At 46.1% G+C, this 23022-nt stretch overlaps 1 protein-coding gene across 1 annotated transcript; it reads left to right on the forward strand.

Moving 5' to 3' along the window:
- The first annotated feature begins 722 nt into the window (after nt 1-722).
- On the forward strand, nt 723-22552 carry CCNE1 (cyclin E1). The gene is made up of 12 exons (XM_006887867.1): nt 723-745; nt 853-940; nt 1171-1239; nt 5134-5279; nt 5381-5516; nt 6785-6931; nt 8109-8204; nt 8480-8614; nt 8694-8805; nt 8899-9056; nt 9331-9436; nt 22179-22552. The coding sequence occupies exons 1-12, from the start codon at nt 723-725 to the stop codon at nt 22550-22552; spliced, it is 1590 nt and encodes a 529-aa protein (XP_006887929.1).
- Nucleotides 22553-23022: the final 470 nt, after the last annotated feature.

Raw genomic sequence — 23022 nt, forward strand, 5'->3', positions numbered from 1 at the left:
GGGAGGGCGGGCCGGGGGCCGGTTCCGCGCGCAGGGATTTTTAAATGTCCCGCTCGAAGCCGGGCGCAGGAGCAGCCGCCTCGGCATCCAGCGCGGTGTAGGGGGAGGCGCGCATCCCGCCAGTGCCGCGCGCTCGCCCGCCGCCGTCGCCGCCGCCCGGCTTCTCGCTCGCCGCCCGCCTCCTGTCTCGGCTCGTGCCTGTCTGTCCGCCTACGAGACGGCTTCGGGTAAGGGTTCCGCTGCGGCTGCGAGCGGGACAGCGGGCGGGGACACCGCGGGCGGCCGGGCCGGGCCGGACAAGCGGTGGGGGTGGGGCAGGAGCCGGGTCTCCAGGTCCCGGGAGGCGTCCGTGCGGGGTCCCCCGGGGCGGGTGGCTCGGGGACTGGACGAGGGAGAGGTGCTCGGGGTGAGACGGAGGCGGCTTGGCTTGTGCGGCAGGCGCTCTGCCAGCGATGTGGGGGCCTCGGGGGATGTGCGGGCCCCTCCAGCCCCTGGTTCGAAGCCCGGATCGCGGGCTGTTGGCGGCGCCGCGGGTGACAGGCCACCCCGGCCCCATCGGCCATTTTCCTGGCCGGCCCTGGAGGCTCCCGCCCGCCGCCTTCCGCGCGGGAGGGGGAGGGGTGCCCCTGGCAGGCAGGCCTGGCCCCCTCGGCCGGCCCCCCGGCCCCCACTAACCACCTCGTGCCCCCGCAGGCCTCGGATCGGAGCCCCAGGCCGGCGCCATGCCGAGGGAGAGGAGGGAGAGGTGAGTGACCGGGCCGCAGCGGGGGAGGGGTGGGGGCAGCCGTGGGGGAGGGGAGGGCCAGATTGGGGGCCGCTCACCCCGGGCTTGGTGCCACCGGGGTTTTGCAGGGATGCTAATGATCGGGGCACCGTGAAGGAGGAAGGCAGCGCCGAATTCTCTGTTGGCTCCAGAAAAAGGAAGGCCAATGTGGCCGTTGTGAGTACAAAGGGGACAGGTGGGGGAGCATTCTAGACCCCCACCACTTAACCGGGGTACCAGACTTGGCACAGGGGAGCTGGATGGGGGACCTCTGACAGAAATGGTGCTCATAACCTAATCAACTTTCTCGCTCTCTCTCTGTCTCTCCCTCGGCCCCTCTGTGTCTGTGTGTGTTTTGTCTTTGGGTTGTTTGATGTGTTTCTCTGTCTGGGGTTGTTTTATGTTAGTTTCTGCAGGATCCAGATGAAGAAATTGCCAAAATTGAGAGGACTGTGGGGAAACAGCGTGTCAGCCAGGTACATGTGCTTGCTGCCTGGGCCTACCTGCAGGGCCTCCACTCTTTGGGGGTAAATTGGGTATATACTCTCTCTTGTCCCTTGCTGAAAGTTAACTTTGTACAGTCTAAACAGCAGAGCAGTGGGCACTGGCTTCTGCCAGCCTTGGGATTCCAGGGAGATTTTTTTTTTTTTGCTCCTGACGGGCACGCTTGGAGATTACAGACAAGTGCTGTCTGGAAGAACCAGAATGAACATCAAATACCCTAATCCTTTCCATTTAAAAACCAAGGCACTCTGGTGGCACTGTGGTTTATGTGAAAGACTGTTAACCAAAGGGTTGTTGGTTCAAACCTATTAGCATCTCCTCAGGAGACTCTCCTTGCTTCTGTGTAGATTTATAGCTTCTGAAACCCTGTGAGGCAGTTTCTGCGCTGGCCTGTAGGGCCATGAGGAGTTGAGACTGACTTGACAGCAGTGGAATGGTTCCTTTCATGAGGAGTCCCTGGGTGGCCCAATAGAAATGTTAGCAGTATGAACCCACCCAGAGGGGTCTTGGGAGAAAGGCCCAGTGGTCTGCTTTTGAAAAGCCACAGCCTTAACTCCATGGAGCAGTTCTAGTGTGTAACACAGTGGGGTCCCTGGGAGTTAGAAGCTACTTCAAGGCAGCTGGCCTGGGTTTTGTTTTGTGTTTGCCATTATATCCATGAAGAAACTGAGGCTTGGCTAGAGGAAGAAAGTTACCCTCCTGGCTAGCTGTGTGTGTATGCCAGGGTCAGAGTTAAAATTTTGTCTCCAATGGCCAAAGGAGGAGGGAAGGCTCTGGACATAGTTCTTTTGGGTAATGTTGATGTAAGTGCTATAATCAGTGACTTCCCACCCACATTTAATTTGTTTTCCAACAGCATAAGGACCTTTTTGCTGCCGCACTACTTAGATCATGTTTAGACCCTCTATTTCTGGGTGTAGAAGTTCTTTTTAGCCCATCCAGCATTTACCTACTATGATTAAGGCTCATCTTGGCCTTGGTTATTAGTAGAACATTCTTTATAATGTTGTCGGTGTCTCAGCACATTTGTCATTGACTAGTCCATTGCTCTTAGCCTTACTTTAGGTAGTTTCTGCCAAATTTCCTGTATATAGGATCCTATCATTATAGTATCAAAAGTTCCTTGCAGAAGGCTTGCATTATCTCACTACCTCCAGAAAAGGCAGAGGCTACTCAAGTCGGGGAAGCAGTCTATCTCTAAACCAGCTGGTCAGGCCTTCTGACATCTTAGAGATAAAGTGACCCAGGAGTAGCTTCCACGCTGAGCGCCACAGCCCTGACTAAGTTAGGGCAGTGAGCAGTAGCTGTAGCAGCTGGCTTTGGAAGTGAGTGGCTTCAAAGCCAGTAGCCCACACTGTTTGCAGTAGTAGTTGTCTTTGCACATAAGCCATAAATCTTACGCATTTCTAGGAGGACACCCACAGCATATTGAACAAGGTGTTGACCATTTTTTGTTAGAAGTATTTTACTTTAGGAAAGAGAATGAACAGCACATTTTAAGGTCGTTCTTTTCCTTTTTAAGCCCTTAAAAAGAAAAATTTCTCTTGAAGCAAGTTGGTTTTGCAGGTGCTATAAAATGAATCCCTACTTGTGAAATACAAAATTGCTTCTTTTCCTAGCTGGGTTTCATAATGAAAGGAAATTTGCAACTGAAGATCAAATAAAGCCATCCTTATTGACATCTTGGTGTTTTTTAATACTTTCTGGTCTCAAAGGTGACCTAAGCAGTTCCTTGGGTGCCTAAGACAGGGCTTTGCCCCAGATTGTGGAGCTCAGATAGCTCTAAGAAATGAATAATCATTATTCTTTCCCACTAGAAGGCATTTTCATGGTTGTCCAAGAGACTTATTAGAACAGATTTCTCTGTGTATGTAGAAATGTATCCATCTATTGTGGAATGGTGGTTTTATTTTGCATAGATTCACGAAGCTAGAATTTGATAACACAACAGTGAAACAATCTCTAAGTTGCTTGGAGCCAGTCTAACTGCCTCAATTAAGACCATACAACCATTGGTTATTCCCTTAGACTTTTCCTTAGTTTTAAAAAGTACATTTTATCTAAAAATGTAAGAGTCCTAGTGGCACAAACAGTTAAATGCCCGACTGCTAACTGAAAGCTTGATGGTTGGAACCCACCTAACAACTTTGCAGACTAAAATGTGGTGTTCTATTTCATAAAGATTACAGACAGGAAAACCCCATAGGGCAGTTCTGCTGTCACATGTGGGCCACTAGGTGTTGAAATTGACTCAACACCACCTAACAGTGTCTCAGGTCTATTTAGCATACATAATTTTGCTTCATTTCTTATGTGACCAAACATTTTGGAGTAGAATTTGGGACTTTGCTAATTCTTAGAAAATAATTTTGCAGATGATAGTTCTATCAGTTGTGCATGAGTAATCAGAGAGGGTTAGGAATAGTTAAATTGAGGCCTCCTGTTCTCTCATTCTTTCCTGAATTCAGGGTGACTCTTCATTTGATCCTGAACCCAGGTTAAAGACTTGGACTTCATTCCTCTGCTCCATTTTAAAATGACCATCTTTGGGAACGCTTTATCACCTTGTGGCTCACTTAATTTGTCTATAAACTTCAGATTGCCACCAGTTTATCCCCAAAGGACTGCCTTCAGTTGTACCAAATATCTGGCTGTAGAGGGTGGCACCCAGTTCTGTCTTCAAAGCTAGGATTCATTCATTCTTCTTGAATGAAGAGCAGAGTGAACTTGTGACAGTTGTAATGCAATCCTTTTTTGAGTCAAGGAAATGATACCAGAACATGATGTTAGAACTGGGAGAGGAGAGGGTGTCCTTTCGCACAGCTGATGGCAAGAGCTTTGATGAATGATTTGCATGCCTACTTTACACCATGGGTAGAGACAAGCACTATGCTTTGCTCTTCTTGGGCTTTCTTGAAGGTAAAGTGACTGCTGTGCTGGCCATTATATACTTTCAGGGAGCACGCAGAGCCTAGGTTAAGAATACGTAATCAGGCAGATCTTTACCTTCAAGAGACCCTTCAGAAGATAGGCTTGCTGATCTGTTTCCAGGTCCTTGAAACACAGTTCTGTGCTGCTTACATGGAGTCACCATAAGTTAGAATTGACTGAGTAGTAACAATAATCCCTCACCTTTTAAGCACTAAAGAACATCATGCTAAGTATCTTAACTGTAAATTGATCTTTTTTTAAAAAAAAATTTATTATTTTTTTTGTGCGTGTACCGTCAAATTGGATCTGACTGGTACAGGATGATACTGTCCCTCCTTCTCCAGCAGAGCACCTAGTGGACTCAAACCATGTAACTCTAGGATTGTAGTGCAGTTTCTTGCCACTAGACTACCAGAGCTTCCCAAATTGATCTCTCTTTTTAAAATATAATGGCTATTGGCATTTCGTCCTATCCCTTCTGTTCTTTTTGTTGCTCAAGTACTTATTAAGGTTGTAATGTGGAAGACATTCTTAAGTATTTACTTGGTAGACTCCTGAACTGATTAAATAAAAGCTTGACGTTGTTAAGTGCTATTGAGTTGACTGATTCATGGGGACCCTATGAACCTTGCTGTATCATGAGCCAACCTCACCATCTCTGAGAGCGTCAATGTAAGGGAAGACCCTCAATGAGATGGTTTGATACAGTGACTGTAGCAGTGAGGTCAAGCGTGTGACATTATTACTGTGGCGTTAATTATCCATGCTATTGCCATCTTAATATAAGTCTGGAGGTTATTCTCCAGGGAAAAGATAGTTTTTTAAAAAATATGGGCTGGAAAAAAATAATGGGCTGATCTGAAAATCAGTGAGTATAAAAAATAGCTGATATACATCAAACACCAAAAAATTAAGTGTATGTTTTTCTTTTACAGCCTTGGAATAGTAATACAGTTTGTGAAAACCCCTGCTCACTGATTCCCACACCTGATAAAGAGGAGGATGAGCTGGTGTACCCAAACTCCTGTGAACCTCAGCATTTTTTCGCCCCGTCTCGAGCCTCACCACTGCCAGTACTGAAGTAAGTGTTTACTGGCTCCTTGGCTTCCAAATCCCCTACCCCATGTTCTCATTTCTGCCTCATTAGTATGAATGCTTTCTGACACTTGTTTATATTCCTAGCTGGGCAAATAGAGAGGAGGTGTGGAAAATCATGTTGAACAAAGAAAAGACGTACTTAAGAGATAAGCACTTTCTGGAAAGACATCCTCTTCTGCAACCTAAAATGCGAGCCATTCTTCTGGATTGGTTAATGGAGGTCAGTTGAGTCTCCCCATTAATAGGACGCATTGACCATTTCTAGAATCTTTTAAACTGTTAAAATACCTGTGTGTGTTTATGTCATTGACGTGCTCTCTGTTTTTTTAAGCTATGATACATTACAGCCATCTAACTTCTTTGTAAGAATTGCCATAATCTCTTTACTCCCTAGATTGTTTTGTTGTTGGCTGCAGTTGAGCTCATTTCAGCTCCAAGTTGACAGTGATCTGCTTTCATCATAACTGAAGTAGTGCAAAGGTTATACTTCCCAGTGTGTTGTAAATACTGCTCATTTATCTTTGCATTGATAAGTTATCCTTGCTAATGAAATTATTTTCAAGGTACCTAATGGAGCTACTCATTAGCCATGACCATATTTTTTTTTCTTCAAGAACACAAATTCTGTTTTCATTCTAGTCAGACTGTAGTTTTGTTATTAACCATTACTATAGGAATGTTGTTAGGTTCCAACAAGTTAGAACTGACTCATACATGGCAGGTTTTCTGTGGTTGTAAATTACATAGGAGAAGATAGTCCATCCCCCCTTTAGATTGCTGGTGGATTCAAACCCTCTGCTTTTGGGTTGGGCAGAGCAATCCTTACCCAGTAAGCTGCCAAAGCTCCCTACACTTTAGAAATAGTCATTAGTAATTGATGGAGCATTCTTAAGATTGTGTGCTATTTGTCCAGCACTTTTTCTGCTTATTAATCCCATGAATGGCACTCAAAGATGCTCTGTTTAATAATGACTGTGTTGATGTACATTGTTACATGTATAAGCTGAAATTTGGTCATGACAAGATGAGGCCCAATATTTATTTGGCTCCTTTTCTACATTGTGGGTACAATTTCACTGGGTCCTCACAGCAGCCCTGTAAAGTAAGCAAAGAAGTCCTAATTTTTAAATTGTCCCCACAGCAGCCCTGTAAAGTAGGCAAAGATGTCCTAACTTTTATAATTTGAAATGAGTTTGTCCAAGGTAGAACCTAGGTTTCTAAACAGTTTTGCTGCTTGTGATTTACAGTACAGAATTCATGGTGAGTTTTGACTAAAATTGCCCAGTTGTAAGGAAAGAAACTAGTTCTTTCCTTGAGTCATATTGAAAATTGTAAAGAAGGGTAGGTAGCCATCTGAAAGAAATTCGTAATTTCCCTTGTTTCACTTGGTGTAATTACACTCTTCTTTGCCAGCACTCATGACAAGCGGTTATTTTCCCCCTCAACTTTAAGTAACTATTCTAAACCTTACAAAATTTTTTTTTTCAGGTGTGTGAAGTGTATAAGCTTCACAGGGAGACATTTTATTTAGCACAAGATTTCTTTGATCGGTATATGGCTACGCAACAAAATGTTGTAAAAACACTTCTACAGCTTATTGGGATTTCATCTTTATTTATTGCTGCCAAATTTGAAGTGAGTCATTTTTAAATATTCTTTATAATAATGCATGCAGTTTCTTGATTTCTACTGAGATTAGGGGAGAGGTTGACTATTTGTCGATAATGTATATTCTGAAATTTTCTAATCTGTGGCCTTTTAAATTGACATGTGAAAAAAAAGACTGGAAACCAATCAAGGAGAGAAACAGTGAATGTATATAATGCTTAAGTTAGTGAGTCACCTGCAACTCATAGTTACTATGTACAACAGCTCTGAAGCCTGCCCTATTCTGAGTCAATCTCACTGATTCCAACATGTCTACTCTCATTACCCCAGTTGCTGTATCAATCCATGTCATGCGGGGTCTTACTCTCCTGCTCTGTCCTTCCACTCTTCTAAGCATGATGTCCTTCTCCAAGGACTAGTCCCTCCTGGCTATGGGCCCAAAGTACGTGAGATGAGCTTCAAAACCCTAGACTCCAAGAACAAACTTTGGTTTCACCCCTCTAAGACAGTCTTAATTGTTTTCTTGGTGGCCCATGGTATGTTCAAGACTCTTCTCCAGCACTCACATTAGTTAATTTGAGATGACTGAAATTTTTTTTAAGAATTCTCTTTCTTTTTTTATTTGATATTTTAATGAAAGTTTATAGAGAACTTGTTTTTCTATTCATTCATTGTTGCACATTTTCCTCCCTGCCCCCACCAGTGCATTTTTCTCTTTGAAAAAAAAATTTCATTGTTGTACAATTCCTCATCCCCACCCCAGTCAACTATACTATGCAGCTCTTATTCTTGACTTGTCATACAAATCATACCTAATCATATATTCTCTTTAAGAAGTTCTTTCCCTCATCTGTTTCAATGCAGTATATCTTATTTATCCCCTCTTTTCTTAGTTTCAAGATGATTAAAATTTTGGAGTGATTATAAAAGGTGTATTGATTTTTCAAACCTGTTGGTAAAGCCACCGAAAAGATGACATTTTTAAAAAAGTATCCTTAATGAGGAAATTAAACCAAGTTCACTTATCCTTTTTTATCTTTTCATGAGGATAGGTTATTTCTTTCTGTTAACAGTTTTGACCTCTGGAGTGGCTGCTGTATGTAGTCCATCCCTACTGTATTTCTGTGCTAACATACACAAAAAATTCTAGATACAGCTGTTAGGAATTCTGTTTTCTGTTACTAGTGTCTTTTATTTTCTTTAGGAAATCTATCCTCCAAAGTTGCACCAGTTTGCTTATGTTACAGATGGAGCTTGTACAGGAGATGATATTCTTAACATGGAATTATCCATTATGAAGGTAGGTTACAAGTTAATTTTTCAGTCTTTCAACAATGTATTCTAATTCTGTAAATAAACTAGTAGAAAATTTTAAAAAATGCATACATAGTATCTCTTGCACATTAGCCATGCTGGAGTCTGGTGGAGTACAGTCTAGCTGGACACATTGTGGCATACAGCATGCTTGTGCTCCAGACCTTCAGAGGACTGTGGAAATGCTGGCTTCAAGAGAAGCAGAAATGGCTGTTCTTTTCCTTTTCCCAAACACTGGGATTTTTTTCTGTTTTCCTTTAGGCCCTAAAATGGCATTTAAGTCCTCTGACGGTAGTGTCCTGGCTGAATATATACATGCAAGTTGCCTATCTAAGTGACTTTTACGAAATGCTGCTGCCACAGTATCCCCAGCAAATCTTCATACAAATTGCAGAGGTTAGTAACACCATTATGCATGTGGACTTCCTATCCTGCTGCTAGATTGATGATGTCTCTAATGGTGTTCTTTTTGAAGCTTTTAGATCTCTGTGTCCTGGATGTTGGCTGCCTGGAATTTTCTTACGGTGTACTTGCTGCTTCGGCACTGTATCATTTCTCATCACCTGAACTGATGCAAAAGGTTTCAGGTGAGTTGGCTTTCCAGTGAGTTCACAAGGTGTATTATACTTAGAAACCACTTGTCAGCTTTAGCTTGACTCTAAAATCTATTACATTCCAAGGGTACCACTTGTGTGATATAGAGAAGTGCGTCAAGTGGATGGTTCCATTCGCCATGGTTATAAGGGAGACTGGAAGTTCCAAACTGAAGCACTTCAGGGGGGTTCCTGCCGAAGATGCACACAACATACAGACCCATATAAACAGCTTAGATTTGCTGGTGAGTACGTGCCTATTTTAGTCTTCCCCCCAGTTTTCTCAAACTGCCTAAATAGCCTCTCCACTTTCCTGATAGCCTAGCAAAACTAACTCCTTGAAAAAGGAAATTTCAGTAGCTGCCGTTTCTAAGCAGTCAAAAAACCCAAAGCCCATCATGGAGTCTTTTTTTTGCCTTCATAGGATTTCTTCACTATTTTTTCACTTCTTAGAAAAAGCACATAGTAAGTGAAGCCCAAAGGCTACTTTTCTCTCACAACTTGTATTCTTAACAACAGGACAAAGCCCAAGCAAAGAAGGCCATGTTGTCTGAACAAAACAGGATTTCTCCTCTCCCTTCTGGGGTCCTCACCCCTCCACCGAGCAGTAAGAAGCAGAGCAGTGGTCAGGAGACAGTGTAACCCACCAGCATTCTTCACCAAAGACAGTTGTGTGGAAGTGCCTGTTCAGAAGCGTTCTCTTCTGTCTCCTGCAGCGCAGGCATGCATTAGCTTTTCTAGGTATTTAAGGGGAAGTGTTGTCTTCCTCAATTAGACATGTTTTGTAAATGGCATGGGACAAGATGACATGTATTTTATTAAATGCTTAGATTTTTTAAAAAATAAATGGGTCAAGTACACCAGCCACCTCCAGAACACCAATGAGTGCTCCAGATGCTGCTAAGGAGGGTGCTACTTGACTTGATTGACTGTTCACACAAATAACAAGGCTTGAAGTTGAGGAATGCCACTGTTGGTCTCTCCTTAGGTGTTCTGGGCTGAGTCCTATCAAGTGGAGCAGGTGGTTGTGAGCATTGAGATACAGAGCCCACAACCAGCTGTGCCGGGGGCCTGCTCTTCACTGTATCAGCTGACGATGTACAATGCCTTTTATGAATTATTTTGTAAGTGCTGCTATGTCTGTCCATTTTTAATAAAGGTAATATTGTCTTTGAGACAACTGCTTTTATGAGCTATGTCTAATAATTTAAGTTAGAAATCACCTTTCACTGTTGCTGTTATCAGACTCTCATTTTGACTTAATGCCTTCTGAAGCCCGAGTCTTTTGAGCAAGTACACATAAAGGAAACCTTTGAAATTCATTTCATGTGCAATTTTGTCTGCCCTCCCACCCGCCCTCCTCCTGAGCTGGGAATGAGGCTTTCATTTCGCATTTCCCCACACACGCCTTGTGCAAGTGGCTGCTAAGGCTGGTTCATCTTTAGAAATGGCATCATCTTCAAAGATTGTTAAGATTTCTATCCTAGAAGTGATTCAAAGTTATGAGTCTATAATTAGTGTTATTTAATACTTACTGGAATCTTAACCTAAAAAAATAATTTTTGTTCAGAGAACTTGTTAACTTAGTAGCCTAAAAGTATAAGAAGAAAACACAAAGTACAAATATACATAGTTCAAGGCCTTCACTGATCACTGATGGAACTACCAAGTGCCTTGCTCCATGGAAGAGGCTGCCATCCACTTGGAGGCTGAGTTCGAACAGCCCAAATTGGACTTTGCTGAACATCCTCAGAGGAACAGGCCTGTGGAGTGCTGAACTGTTTCACGATGCTGTGCCATGTGTGGAGGTGCAAAGGAGGGGGGGCAGATAAGCAAATAAAATACCACTTGCTTTCAATTTGGTATATCATCTCATTTTTATAAAAATTTGTCATTAAAATTTTAAAATCTGTATTTGTATGAAGTTGGAGAATCTACTTTTTGACATTGTGCTATTAAAGTCTGACAAATTTGAATACATTTTTCCTAATAAATGCATCATAAACCTACTTATATTGTTATTAGTCAAATAATATAACTAGATAATTATCCATCTCGGGCAGGGATGTTCTTGGCCTTAAAATGCTGTGATTTCTTAAGTGGGTATTAATTTATTAGCAAAATTCTAAAATGGATAATGGACATTTGTTGCACTTTCTGTGTAAAAAATACAGTACTAAAAAACATTTGTTTATAAAAGTTTTATTTAAATGTGAGGCAACACGTTTTAAAGCATGTTTAGGGTAAATCATCGTAACAGCAAAGAATGTTACTGAATATGGAGACCACAGTGCCTTTTACACTTTTGCTATCAAGAGCACTGCATATCACAACTTTTCTTTAATTCATTTTAATGAACATTTACAGAGACTATAGATTTCCATTCATTCACTGTTACTTTTCTCCCCTCCCAACACTCCCTCCACCCCAGTACACTCCCCTCTTGGAAAAGTAAAAGAAAAATTCTTTTATTGTTGTATTGTTGTACAATCCCTCCCCCCAGGTCCACTCCACTATGCAGGCTTTGCTCTGGACTCCTGTCACGACAATAATACCTAATCACATATTCCTTTTAAACAGTTTTCTCCCTCATCTGTTTCAGTGCAGTATACATTATAGAAGCCATCTTTCTCAATCTCTCCCCAACCCTGATGTTAAGTCCTATTTTACAACAGTGGCACCATGCAGTATTTGTCCTTCTGTGACTGAGATACTTCACTCAGCATAATGTCCTTCGGGGTCACCCATTTTGAATAATATTGCATGAGTCCCTTGTTTTTTAGTGCAGCATAGTATTCCATTGTGTGAATATACCACAGCTTCTCTATCCATTCGTTTGCTGATGGGCACTTAGGTTGTTTCCAACTCCTTGCTATTGTGGACAAAGCCGTGATAAACATGGGTGTGCATATATCTGCTTGTGTATCAGTTATGGTCTCTTTGGGGTATATTCACAGTAATGGAATTGCTGGGTCAAATGGTATCTCTATTTGCAACTTTTTGAGAAAGCGCCACACTACCTTCCACAGTGGTTGCATCATTTTACACTCCCACCAACAGTGAATAAGGGTTCCAGTTTCTCCACAACCTCGCCAGCATTTGTTGCTTGCTGTTCTGTTAAATTTTGCTCTTCTGACTGGGGTGAGATGATATCTCATAGTTGTTCTGGCTAGAGTTTTGGGCCAGAACAGATAAAAGAAATAGTCCCTGCAACACTCTCAAGAACCCTAGGAGACTCTAATAGTAAAATTCTATTTTATGTGTGTATTTTCACTCACTGCCATGAGCCAGAACTGACTCAAAGCTGGTCATTCATTGTGTTTCTGAGGCTGTAAACTGCATGGATGAAGATGGTCTCTCTCCTTCAGAGCTGCTGGTGGATTCGAACCTCCAGAGAGGCTCTGCCTTTGGGTTAACAGTGCTACATACAGGCTACACCATCCACATATGCTGGTGTTGGCTCTTGGATAGTTGGCTCTATGTTCTCCTTTGCCTTTTTACTGTAAGTGATATAAAGCCCATTGAGCCCACAGCTGATGGCGGTTGGGGGACAATGACAGCTCAAAGCCCGCCTGGGCAGACAGATGTTCTGAAGCAGAGCCGCATCTGGGAGAAACAGCGGAGAGAGGTGACATAGGTCTCTAGTCTAACTTCCTTGTTCAAGAGATTGTGAAACAGTTCCAAAGGGTAAGATCCACCAATGAGGGACTAAAATTGTAGAAATTACCACCTTTTGCCCCAGCCCACAGGACTTGCTCATTAGCCCTCAGCAGATCTGCTCGTTCTCTGCCTGGCTATGTCTGAGGACATAATCCTGGTCCTTAGGTGACAGATACTGATGCTTTCCAGCACTTCCTTGTGAGGAACTTTGCTGGTTAATTTCATAGAGGCCATTACGCACTGTGTGGTTTAGCAGTTTATTGAGGCAAAATTAGGCTGTAGCTTAGAGCAAAGAGGAAGAGAAATCAAATCTGATAATGTCTAGTCATACTCACCCAGCTGTGCATTTTCCTACCACATGTTCAAAATTTTGAAATTCAAATCACATTTATACCTTGGACATTGTTAGAAGACTATTTTTATCTGTGCTGTAATCATCTAATTTGCTGATTACAGGTCTCAAATTGCCACAGAGAACTCAATTTTTGAAAGAATTGTCCTGTTTGATCAAATATGTTATTCAAGCGATGCAGTCATTTGTTCCACAAGGTTACCTGCCAGGCAGAGTTAACCAGGAGTAATAGCATTAGAAGCCTGTACTTAAAATCAAGCATTAGCTAATGTGCCTGTGACAATAGAGTCTTAAATAGAATTTGCTGCAGATACTTCAATCCCTGCATCGGCAGACAATTGCTTTTTTTTTAATTCAGTGAGCATAGATCTTTCCTGCCTCTTCCTATTTCCAGATTTATCTCCAGAAGATTCTAATCTGCTCAGTTCCCACAGGCTCCTCAGGTACCGTGTCCTGAGCGCCACAGACAGGAGGGCAGTGTCCCTTACTGCCCCCATTTAGTCACGTTTCCCCCCACTTAAAGCACAGTCCTCTTCCTTGACGTCAAGAGTTCAAGGTGAATGCTGGCTTTTAGAATGATGTGTGAGCGCGCCTGAGATTTGAGCACTTGCAGGTGCTTGAGACCCAGGATGTGACCGGGATGCTCAGACAAACCACCGGAATGGCAAGAGGTTCAGACCAAGATGAGTGAATGCATAGAAAATGCCTCCCACGGTGAAGAGAAAGCCTCCACGGCTGTGACAGTGGGCTTCGGCACTGCAACAACTGTAAGGATGGAGCAGGACCAGGAATCTTCCCTTTATTGTATAAAGTGACATCGTGAGTCAGACCAATTCAACAGCCCCTAAGAACAATTACTATCGTCGTTGCTTCTATAGAGGCTGCACACAGGGTCAAGAGCGCCTAACAGGACTGTCCTGGGAAGAGTGTGGGATTGAGCTCATGACCCTACTAACTGTTCTGAAGGTGGGGCTGGTCCCTACACAGTGGGGACTCCAGGGACTTGGAGCGTGGCTGACCTGGCCTTAGCCTCCAGGCTCCTTCCCTAGGGTTTGCCCCAGTGTCCTCGCCAGCATTCAGACCCCACATCTCTGCCTCATTGGTCTCCTTGCAAGTGTCACCTATTGGGCATTATGTATGTATGACAACAACCTAGAGATACACTGCAAAGTGGACCAAGGGAAGGGAGGGATGAAAATGTGCAACAATGAACGAACGAAAGCCCAACCCTTCAGTAAACTGTCATTAAACTCACAACGGCAACAAAAAGTGGCCTCTCCATTTGCAGCCTCTTTCCCCTCCTTTATCATCAACCCTGTCTAGTTGGGACTTCCGTCCCTGCAAACCCTGCACTGTTCTCACCAGGGTCACCTCCATATGGAAAATCTAATGGTGCTTTAACCTCCCTATCATGGGCACATTGCCTGTGACTCTGACCCCTTTCTTCTAGAAGCTTCCTGTCCATGACCTCTCTCCCCCTCCTTCCACACTCTCTCATCTCTGTTGCAGTTCCTCTTCTGAGGTGGAGGAAATGGGTCACCACTGTCCCTCAGCAGTCTTCCCAGCGAGCTCACCACCCCCAGAGCTTCAAGACCCCCTCTGTGTCTCCCTCCCACCAGGCCACAACTGCAGCCCAGCCAGGAGGCGGCCTTCACATGGGCATTTCCACTGCAACACACACTTCATAATCCTCTAAGGGAAACTCTTGTCTCACCTCCCATGATCAGGAAAAAGGGCAAAGATGACAAGTGGCAGCCTTCAATATATAAGTAAAAACTACTCAACCCACACATCAGGGATAAGCAAAACAAAACAATGACACGGGATTATACTCATCGGGCTGGCAAACATTATAAAGTGCAGGAAATCACAAAGGGAATACTCATGCCACCCACCACCTCTATTTGCCAAATTTATCTCATATAACTTTTTAAAAAGTGTAGGCTAGATGCAGTTAAAAGTTCCCCTGTATAATCTCATAGTTCTTTTCTCCTTAGCAGAAACCACCACTGGGTATATGGCATAATGGGGGACAATTGCTTTCAGACATCATTGCTTATCTTTGATGCCATTCAAAGTCCAAACTCAGTGCCACCAACTTGATTTCGAGTCACAGCGACCTTACAGACGACAGCAGACTTGCCTATCATGCTTCCAAAGCTGTAAACCTTTACGGAAGCAGACCGCTTCATCCTTCTCACCCTCGTGGGTTAGAACCTTCTGGTTAGTCACTGCATACTTGAACCAAAAGGAACCAAACTGTACACATCATAACACCACTTGCTATTTCCTTTCAAGACGTAAACATGTTTCTATATGTATGACTGAGTTTACTCAGTTTCGACATGCTAGAGTTTCCCTTTGTGTGCCTGAACAATTTATTTATTCCCTTCTCTCCTGGTCTACAAACTGGGTTTTTACCATTTATAAACAATGCAGAACTTGCCATCTTGTGCACATGTGTAGTGTGTGTGAATTCCTTGAGGACATACTCCCAGATGTGGAACTGTCATGTTAGTGGGTGTGCGTCTCTGCAACTTCACTAAACGTGGTCTGCTAGCTGCCAAAATGCACCAGCGTCTCCTCCTGGGAAGGAGAGTTCCTGCTCCCCCATCTGCTACAGGGTGGGGTATCCTCAGACTTTCTTTTAAAACTGCTCTTGCTTAACACTATTGGGTTTGGCCTCTTAAGGAAGTAGAGTTTGTTGTGATAAATTAGATTATTACAAACACATACAGCACAGAAAGTGCAGATTCTCTGGGGAGGAGCCACACGTTAACAGTTTCTAACTATGCTGATGTACCTTGTTCCAGGATTTTTCTCTGTGCATACACTAACACAGAAATGAAAATCTGCCAGTTCTCAAGAGTCGTTTGACTTGGTGGTGTCATTTTGAAAAATCTTAACATCTATGTGCACATACAAACTCATTCCTTTTTTGTTTCAGTTTTTTAATGGCTGCCTGCCCAACTGATTTCACCACCCAACAGAGGATCTGGCGCATAATAGGAGCTCATGAAATATTTGCTCAATGAATGAACGGGTGGATAGATTGCTTCTTATATATAGCCGCTTTCATTAAATTTCTCACTTTTTCATGCCCAGAATAACATATGCTCTCTTCTACTTGTAAGAGATAAAAATGAAGATTGAGAAATGGGACATTAGTATGACTGAATCAAGCCCCTGTCCCCATGCTGGGCCTTTTCTGAGCACAGGAGCCCTAGGCCAGATTTCCCAATCCTGGAAGGAGTAGCAGAATGGGTGAAATACAAGAGCTAAGGGTCCAATCAATGCCTCCTCAGACAGATAGACAAGCACACAAACCACGCCATTTCCCTGCTTGGGGGCAGCCTATAGACAGCTATCCTTAGAGTACATCTTTTTTATAAACGACACAAAGTAACCTTTTAAAAACTCAAACCTAATGGATTCTAGCAGTCACCACATCCAGAAAGTTCTCTACGTCCCTCTTTGCTAAGCGTTCAACTGAATTCTCTCTTATTGAGGACAAGACACAGGCATCTACACTGTGTAAGACAATGACTTGATATCAAGTGTTTACCTCATGTTCTCTCTGTTCTGTCCCTCCTGGGTCTGTGGGAATCCTGAGGGGTGGTCAGGGCCAATGCAGAGGCTCCTGTCTTGTAAGGCTTGGACATAAGTCTTCAAAGCGTCAGCATTTCCTTCACTCCCTGCTGAGCAGTGCTTAGACCTCGGGGTCCACTGCTGTTCACGTATGCTCTGCTCATCTCCTCGGAGAAGAGAAATAGTTCTTGTACTTGAAGAGAAATATTCCTAGCTCTGTCAAAGGCGAGGAAATGACAGACCAAGAAAATGGAATTTTTAAAGAAAAATGGCAGAGAACACATGTCCCCCTCAACTTGCAGCATATCTGAGTATGTTTAGTATTCAGTACAAAGTGCCCCTATGTCTGAAGACCATGTTTTCTCTCCCTGTGAGGCTCCCATGAGCATTTGGGCTTGGGAGTTGGAGATTCCTAGGATCGTCTCAACTATAACCCTGAGGGTCTGTGGGCTTATGAGCATCACTCACGTACTCTGAACCCCAAGTCCAACCAGCAGATCTGTTTGGAAAGGAGGAAGACATTGTCCACTCTGTCTGCACTTGCCAAGTGTAAGACCAACCTTTCAGGGTGAAGTGTTGCTTTCTGTTTCTCCCAGGTGGTGCTGAAAGGCTAGTGTGAGGGTGTGTTCAGGTTTTGCAATCGCACTTCCCGGAACTCCCCTGCTTCCTTTCATGCAAAGGAGGTTTCTATTCTCTAAATGTCAGGGTGGGTGACTCAGGGCACAGGGCAGAAGGCAAACCGGCAGGCAGGTGGGCTGGATGCCTGCTGGGGGCAGTGTGAGGCCATACCTCACCATGATCCTTCTGGGGACCTATTCATGCTCAACTGTCCCCCTACCTCAGTCTAGACACCTGAGTTCAGAGTGGCATATAACCCCCCAAGTGTATCGCTTGGTCAGAAGCAGGGTGGGTGTGATGCCAGGGCAGCTGGGTTCAGCCTTGCCCAGTACAGGCAGGGCTCATCCCTCAAAGGCTGGAGCCCCCTGGGGATGTGCATGGGCTGGACCTTGCCCCCAATGCTCCCCAGTCTCTTCTGTGGGGTGGGCTTTGTTCTTGACTGACACTTTCATTGTACTGTGGGCAAACCTCTCCAATGCTGCTCCTACTATGAGAAAAGGAAGACGACCTATGGCTGGAAAAGATGAGTCTGCAGATCCCGGGAGTGATTTTCGGCACTGTTCATTTTCCTGATGTCCGGGGCAGCTGAAAAGGCTGGCTCCTCTGCCGGCTGAGATAGATGCGGGCATCAATAAGGAATTCATGGGCAGCACAAAAGGCGGGCTGGGTGGGTTTTATTAATTATATTTCTTTTATCCTCCTAACAATGGCACGCCAGTAATCTACGCTGAATGTGCCCAATTGATGCTAATGATTTCATCCCTTTGTTTCTCTTTAAAAGAAAGAAAAAGGTCTGTCTGCCCAAGCTAGGCAGCCCCAGCACGAGCCCAGGGCCCAGCAGAGCCCTGGAAGCCCTCAGCTGGGCCTCTCTGTCATTTGTGAGCCCAGACTGCTCCATAAAGGCAACGGCAGTCCTGCCTGGCAGTGCCCACTCACGTGCCCCCAGCCCTCTCCTAAACTGGTATAAAGAGGAATACGCACTCTGTCATCTAATGGGGCACTCGCCGGTGGGGGGAGGGGGGCTGTGTGCTTTGTTTGGGGTAAGGTTTGTAAGCTGAGGGCTCCTCTTTCTTGTTGTTACCACTGTGAGCTGAGATTGAGTCAAGCATGACTCACAGCAAACACACAAACAACAGAGCAGAACCTTGCCCTATATCCTGTCCCCCCAGTCTTCCCCACACTCAAGCCCATCTTTGCAGTCACTGTACCAGCACATTTCATTGAGGAGCCTCCTCTCTTTCTCTAACATGATGTCTTGTTTCCATGGCTGGTTCCTCCTTACCACGTGCTCAAAGTATGTGAGACAGAGTTTCACCACCTTCGCCTCTGAAGGAGCATCTACCTCAAATCATATTCTTCACCTATGGAGGGGTTTTGGTTTCTTCTTTTTTAAGAAAGAAAGAAAGAAGAAAGAAAAAAAGAACAGACTATCCAACTTCTGATACACTTAATATTTTCAGGTATTATTTAACTGTTTCAATAAGCAGTCTCAGTACTTTGGTGGTTTTCTATTTGTGCTTTTTCTGTAAAAGTGTGTGTAAAATGCAATAAAACTAATCATTAAAAACCCAATAAACTATGGATTCTTTCCCCCCACAGTATCACTGAATTTCATTATCTGGCTTAAGTTTGACAAGAGTATGTGAACCAAGGAACAGTGAGGACTGAAAGTCATGCCCACTGTGTCATCGCCCTTCCACTCCAGAAAAGGCACTCGGGTTCCCACACATCTGCCCATTTCCACAAACTCACACCCTTCTCTCTGCTCTGCATCGCTGCTGACACTGGGCCCTTAAGGAAAAGTACTCAGCCAGGTACAGTGTTCTCTGCTGCAAGAGACAGGAAAATGTACACACCAGACATTTCCATTAGCCTAGGTACACAGCCTTTTCAATGAAGACGCCCCCTCCCTGCTCCACTCAGGATTCTCACCTAATGTGAATGAGAGAGCAGAAAGAACTTTCAATACAGAGTTCAGGTGGCCTTCCCAGCCCCTCATCTGAGTCAGAGCACCTTCTCCACCAGGTGCATCTGACTTAAGGGAAAATCCTGGAAGGGGGTTCAACTGTCCACCTCCACCTACTTCTCAAGACAATTCGAGAACTGCCCTGCAGGGGTGCTTAGGGATGACCTGCAGCTGAAAGCAGGAGTTTAACCCAAGGCTGGAGTTAATACATGTAACAAACAATGCTGACTGGGTCCAGTCAAATGCTTGGTTACTAACCAAAAAGTGGTTCAAATGTACCCAGAGGCATATGGACAGATCTGATGGTCTCATTCTCAAAGGGAACGGCTTGAAAGCCGTGTGGAGCCCAGCACAGATCTGCTCTGTGAACACGGGGTCACCAGGGATCAGAAGAGACTTGACGGTAAGGGGTTTGTGAGCATTTTTGGGAGGAACCAGTGTCAACAACGCAGGAGTCAGAACCTGCCTTGCCTTTCTCTCTGGCACTGATAATGTGCTCCCTTCTCCTGACATTCTACCTTCCAGACCACCTCCTTTCAGGCACAGGTGCTGGCCCAGGCCCCGTGTGATACCTGTGGTGGACTCAGTGCAGAGACTATTGCTGGGGTGCTGATGAGGCTGGTAGAAGGCCCTGCATGCACTCCCAACCTAGACAGCTGCTGGACCCCGGCACACGACACAGATCTAAAAATAACAGCTCTGTCTCCCCAGCTCCTGGAGAAATTCTCAGCATGACAGCCTGGAAAGGAAGCCTACATTTGAATCTCATCTACAAATTCCAGCTTTCTCCAGACAATCTCAAACCTGCACAGATGGCCCCTCACACCAAAAAGTAAAAATAACAAAGCCTGTGATTCCAGGCCTCCCATTTTCTCTGGGCAGATGTGCTGGCTGCGAGTTTGGGAAGGCTCACAGTCTGCGCCCAGCAGCAACCTCTCTCTGCTCCTGTGTGTTCCAAGCACCCCTTCTGGTGTGCTGGTGGGAGCAGCCGTGCGGTTCAGCACATGCTCCTCTGAGCATCTGTGCTGCCTGGGTCTTAGGAAGGTCCCCTGCCAACCATGGACCAGGGTGCAAAGCTGCCCTCTTCTGTCACCCAGGACTGGCCACCTTGTTAGCCACAAGATGGCCCAGGGCAAAGGTCTTAAGGGTTGGGGCAAAGCATCAGGTGGGGTGATCATCAGGAAGTGGGGACCATGGGCTGCTAATGACCAGTGCCTGCCAAGAGCAGGTAGCAGAGTAAGACAAGAAGCCCTAGGGGCTCCTGAGTTTTTTAATCCCCAAACCCCTAACTGGCCACAGGGCCTTTAATGACCCATTAGGAAGACTACTTAGCACAGATGTGCACTCCTGTTATAGAATAAGAGACCAACCATTATAGAATAATGAGACCAACTTCACGCTGCAGAGGGAGGCCAGAGGCGGTGAGGCCATGGTTCTAGAGTGGGGAGATTGAGGTAGAGTATTAGCAGACAAAGGCATGTGAGGCTGGAGGGAGCAGTGGGCTGGGAGGACACAGGGTCTGAGGGGTCAGCTTTGGGGCCATAACATAGGCCTGGGTTGCACCATCCTGATGTGTCCCTTTCTGAAAACAGTGGAAATAAAGTACATTTTAATAAGCCAATCCTACAATCTTGCATTAGAGCAAGGGACTGGCTAAAGGATTCTACACAGTCTTCCAAAAACGCAAATAATGCAGGGAGAACTATGTCACATGTGGGATTTGGGGCTGGAAAGCAGGAAAGTGCATAGTTGCCAGGTACACTATCTATTCCACAGAAGTGAGCACCTGTCAACAGTTTGCAGGCCACTGTCCTTAAGGCTTCATCTCCGGCCAAGCCATTAAATTCTCCAGCAATGCTTAAATTCATGAACTCACTACCAGTGGGTCAGAACTGACTCACAGCTGACCCTCCAGCAAGTTTTCAGAGGCTGCAAATCGCTCTGAAGGAGACAGCCCATCCTTCTCCCACTGAGTCACCAGTGGATTTGAAACACCACTGAGGCCACCTATGGGCAACAGCACAACTCCCTATGGACTAGATCACTGGAGCTCCCAATAGATAACTCATTAACCAACTCACTTGATGTGCACAGTCCAGCGGATAGTGATCTGCCTGATAAGTAGAACCGGCCTGCAGGATTTCCTAGGCGGTTCAGGAAATGGTATTAGCAGTCAGAGAGGCACGCTGAGGCCAGGGGTGAGGGGTCTTTGTTCCTTCAAAATATCTTCTGGTTGCATTCAAGTGCTTAACCATTGTACCACCAGGGATCCTTAACATACGCCTATGGCTGGGGGATCTGCTACTGGGGACTGCAGCCTGAAAATGCTGCCACACTGGCCTCCAGTCAAGACAGCTCTGTCTCTCTGCCCAGGAGCGCTCCTCCTGTGCACCCTCAGGCCTCCTGCCTCCAGCTGCTCCAAGCCCACCAATACCCACGAGCAACCAGCTCTGCAGCCTGGGCTGGAGGCAGTTTTCAGAGGCAGTTAATTGCATGGGAGGAGATTGTCCATTCTTCTCCCGCAGAGCTGCTGGTGGTCTTGAACCACGTGACTTCGGGATTGCAGGGCAGCTTCTTGCCACCAGGCCTGACTGCCATATCTTTTTTCCCCTGACACAGCTGACGGGTTCAAGTTGCCCACTTTTTGGTTTGCATCCAAGTATGGCACCACTGTACCACCAGGGTATGGACCTCAGTGGTCAGCGGCAGGCCGCCAGTGGAGGGATGCGACCCCAACGCTCACAAACCACCACCCTCTGAGGTACCATGCAAGCAGGAGCCAGGTCACGCCAGTCGAACCTAGTTTTGACAATTTTTAGCCACTTGGCAAGCTTATGTTCTGGGCTCCACTTCTGTCATCTGTGAAATGGGATCATGACCATCTCACAGAATTTACCAAAATCCAAACCAAACCTGTTGCTGTGGATTGCATATCATTGTGACACTACAGGCTGGGGTAGAACTGAGGTTCCATCTTTCTGCCAGGGGTGGCGGATGGGTCATCTGGTTAGCAACCAAGCGTCTTAACCACCCTCGGGACTCCTCTAGGTCTTCCAAAGTCATAATCCTTGGGGAAGCTGACTGCCATTATCTTTTTTCTGCAGAGTGGCTGGTGAGTTCGAACAAGGTTTCTGCTGTCAACCAGCACTTAATCACTCAGCCACTGTGGTTCCTTCATTATAGGGTGTAACTCTGGTACAGATGAGCCCGACGTCAGCGCTGGCCGTGGAACCGAGGCACAAGGGGATGAGCCGGCCCTGGACCCGGCCGTCGCCTCCCACGCGGCTCCGGCGGCCTCCAGGAGCCAGCAGCTGCCGCGTGCGCAGCCACCCTACCGGAACTCCGAGCCGGCCCCGCCCCCGGCGCGCAGGCTCCGCTCCACGTGCAGCTTGTTTACCCACGTGACGCGGCCCCGCCCGCTCAGCTGTCTCCTGGGCCCCGCCCCCGGCGCGCCCCCCTGTGGTCCCGCCTCCCGCTTAGCAGAGCGCGCGGCTTGGGCTGTGCGTCCGCGGCTGCACAGCGCGGTAGGCCCGGAGCGCGGGCTCGCGTTGCCCTGAATCCTGTCTCGGAACACGCGTGGGTCTCTCGTTACCTTGGTGGTCGGAGAGCGGGCGGTAACCAAGGTCTGCGCCGTGAGAAGCGCGGGCCTCAGTCAGGGGCGGATCCCACGCTCAGCAAGCACTTCACCGCGAGTGGGCGGGGCGTGGGCGGGGCTGAGGGCGGCCTTGCGTAGGAGGCGGGGGCGTGGCGGGGGCGGGCCGGAGCCGCCAAGCCGTTGTGTGGGGTTTGTCCTGGCGCTTCTGGCGGCAGGTGCGCAGCCGCGCTGTGCTTTTTGGCTGGGAGTCCTTGGTCCCTGCGGACAGAACTGTCTATAGCCCCACATTCACTGAAGGGAATCTTCACTCCCGCATCCCTGTGCATCCTGAGCTGAACCACTGCCTTCTCGCTGGAACTCGACAACTTGATCTTCTTAGCTCCACCCTTCCTGCCAAGTCTCCTTTGTGACCTCAGCCCCTCCTTCCCCAGT

The sequence above is a fragment of the Elephantulus edwardii genome, unplaced genomic scaffold, assembly GCF_000299155.1.
Source record: "Elephantulus edwardii isolate Elephantulus edwardi_28Jun2011 unplaced genomic scaffold, EleEdw1.0 scaffold00062, whole genome shotgun sequence".
NCBI lineage: Eukaryota > Metazoa > Chordata > Mammalia > Macroscelidea > Macroscelididae > Elephantulus > Elephantulus edwardii.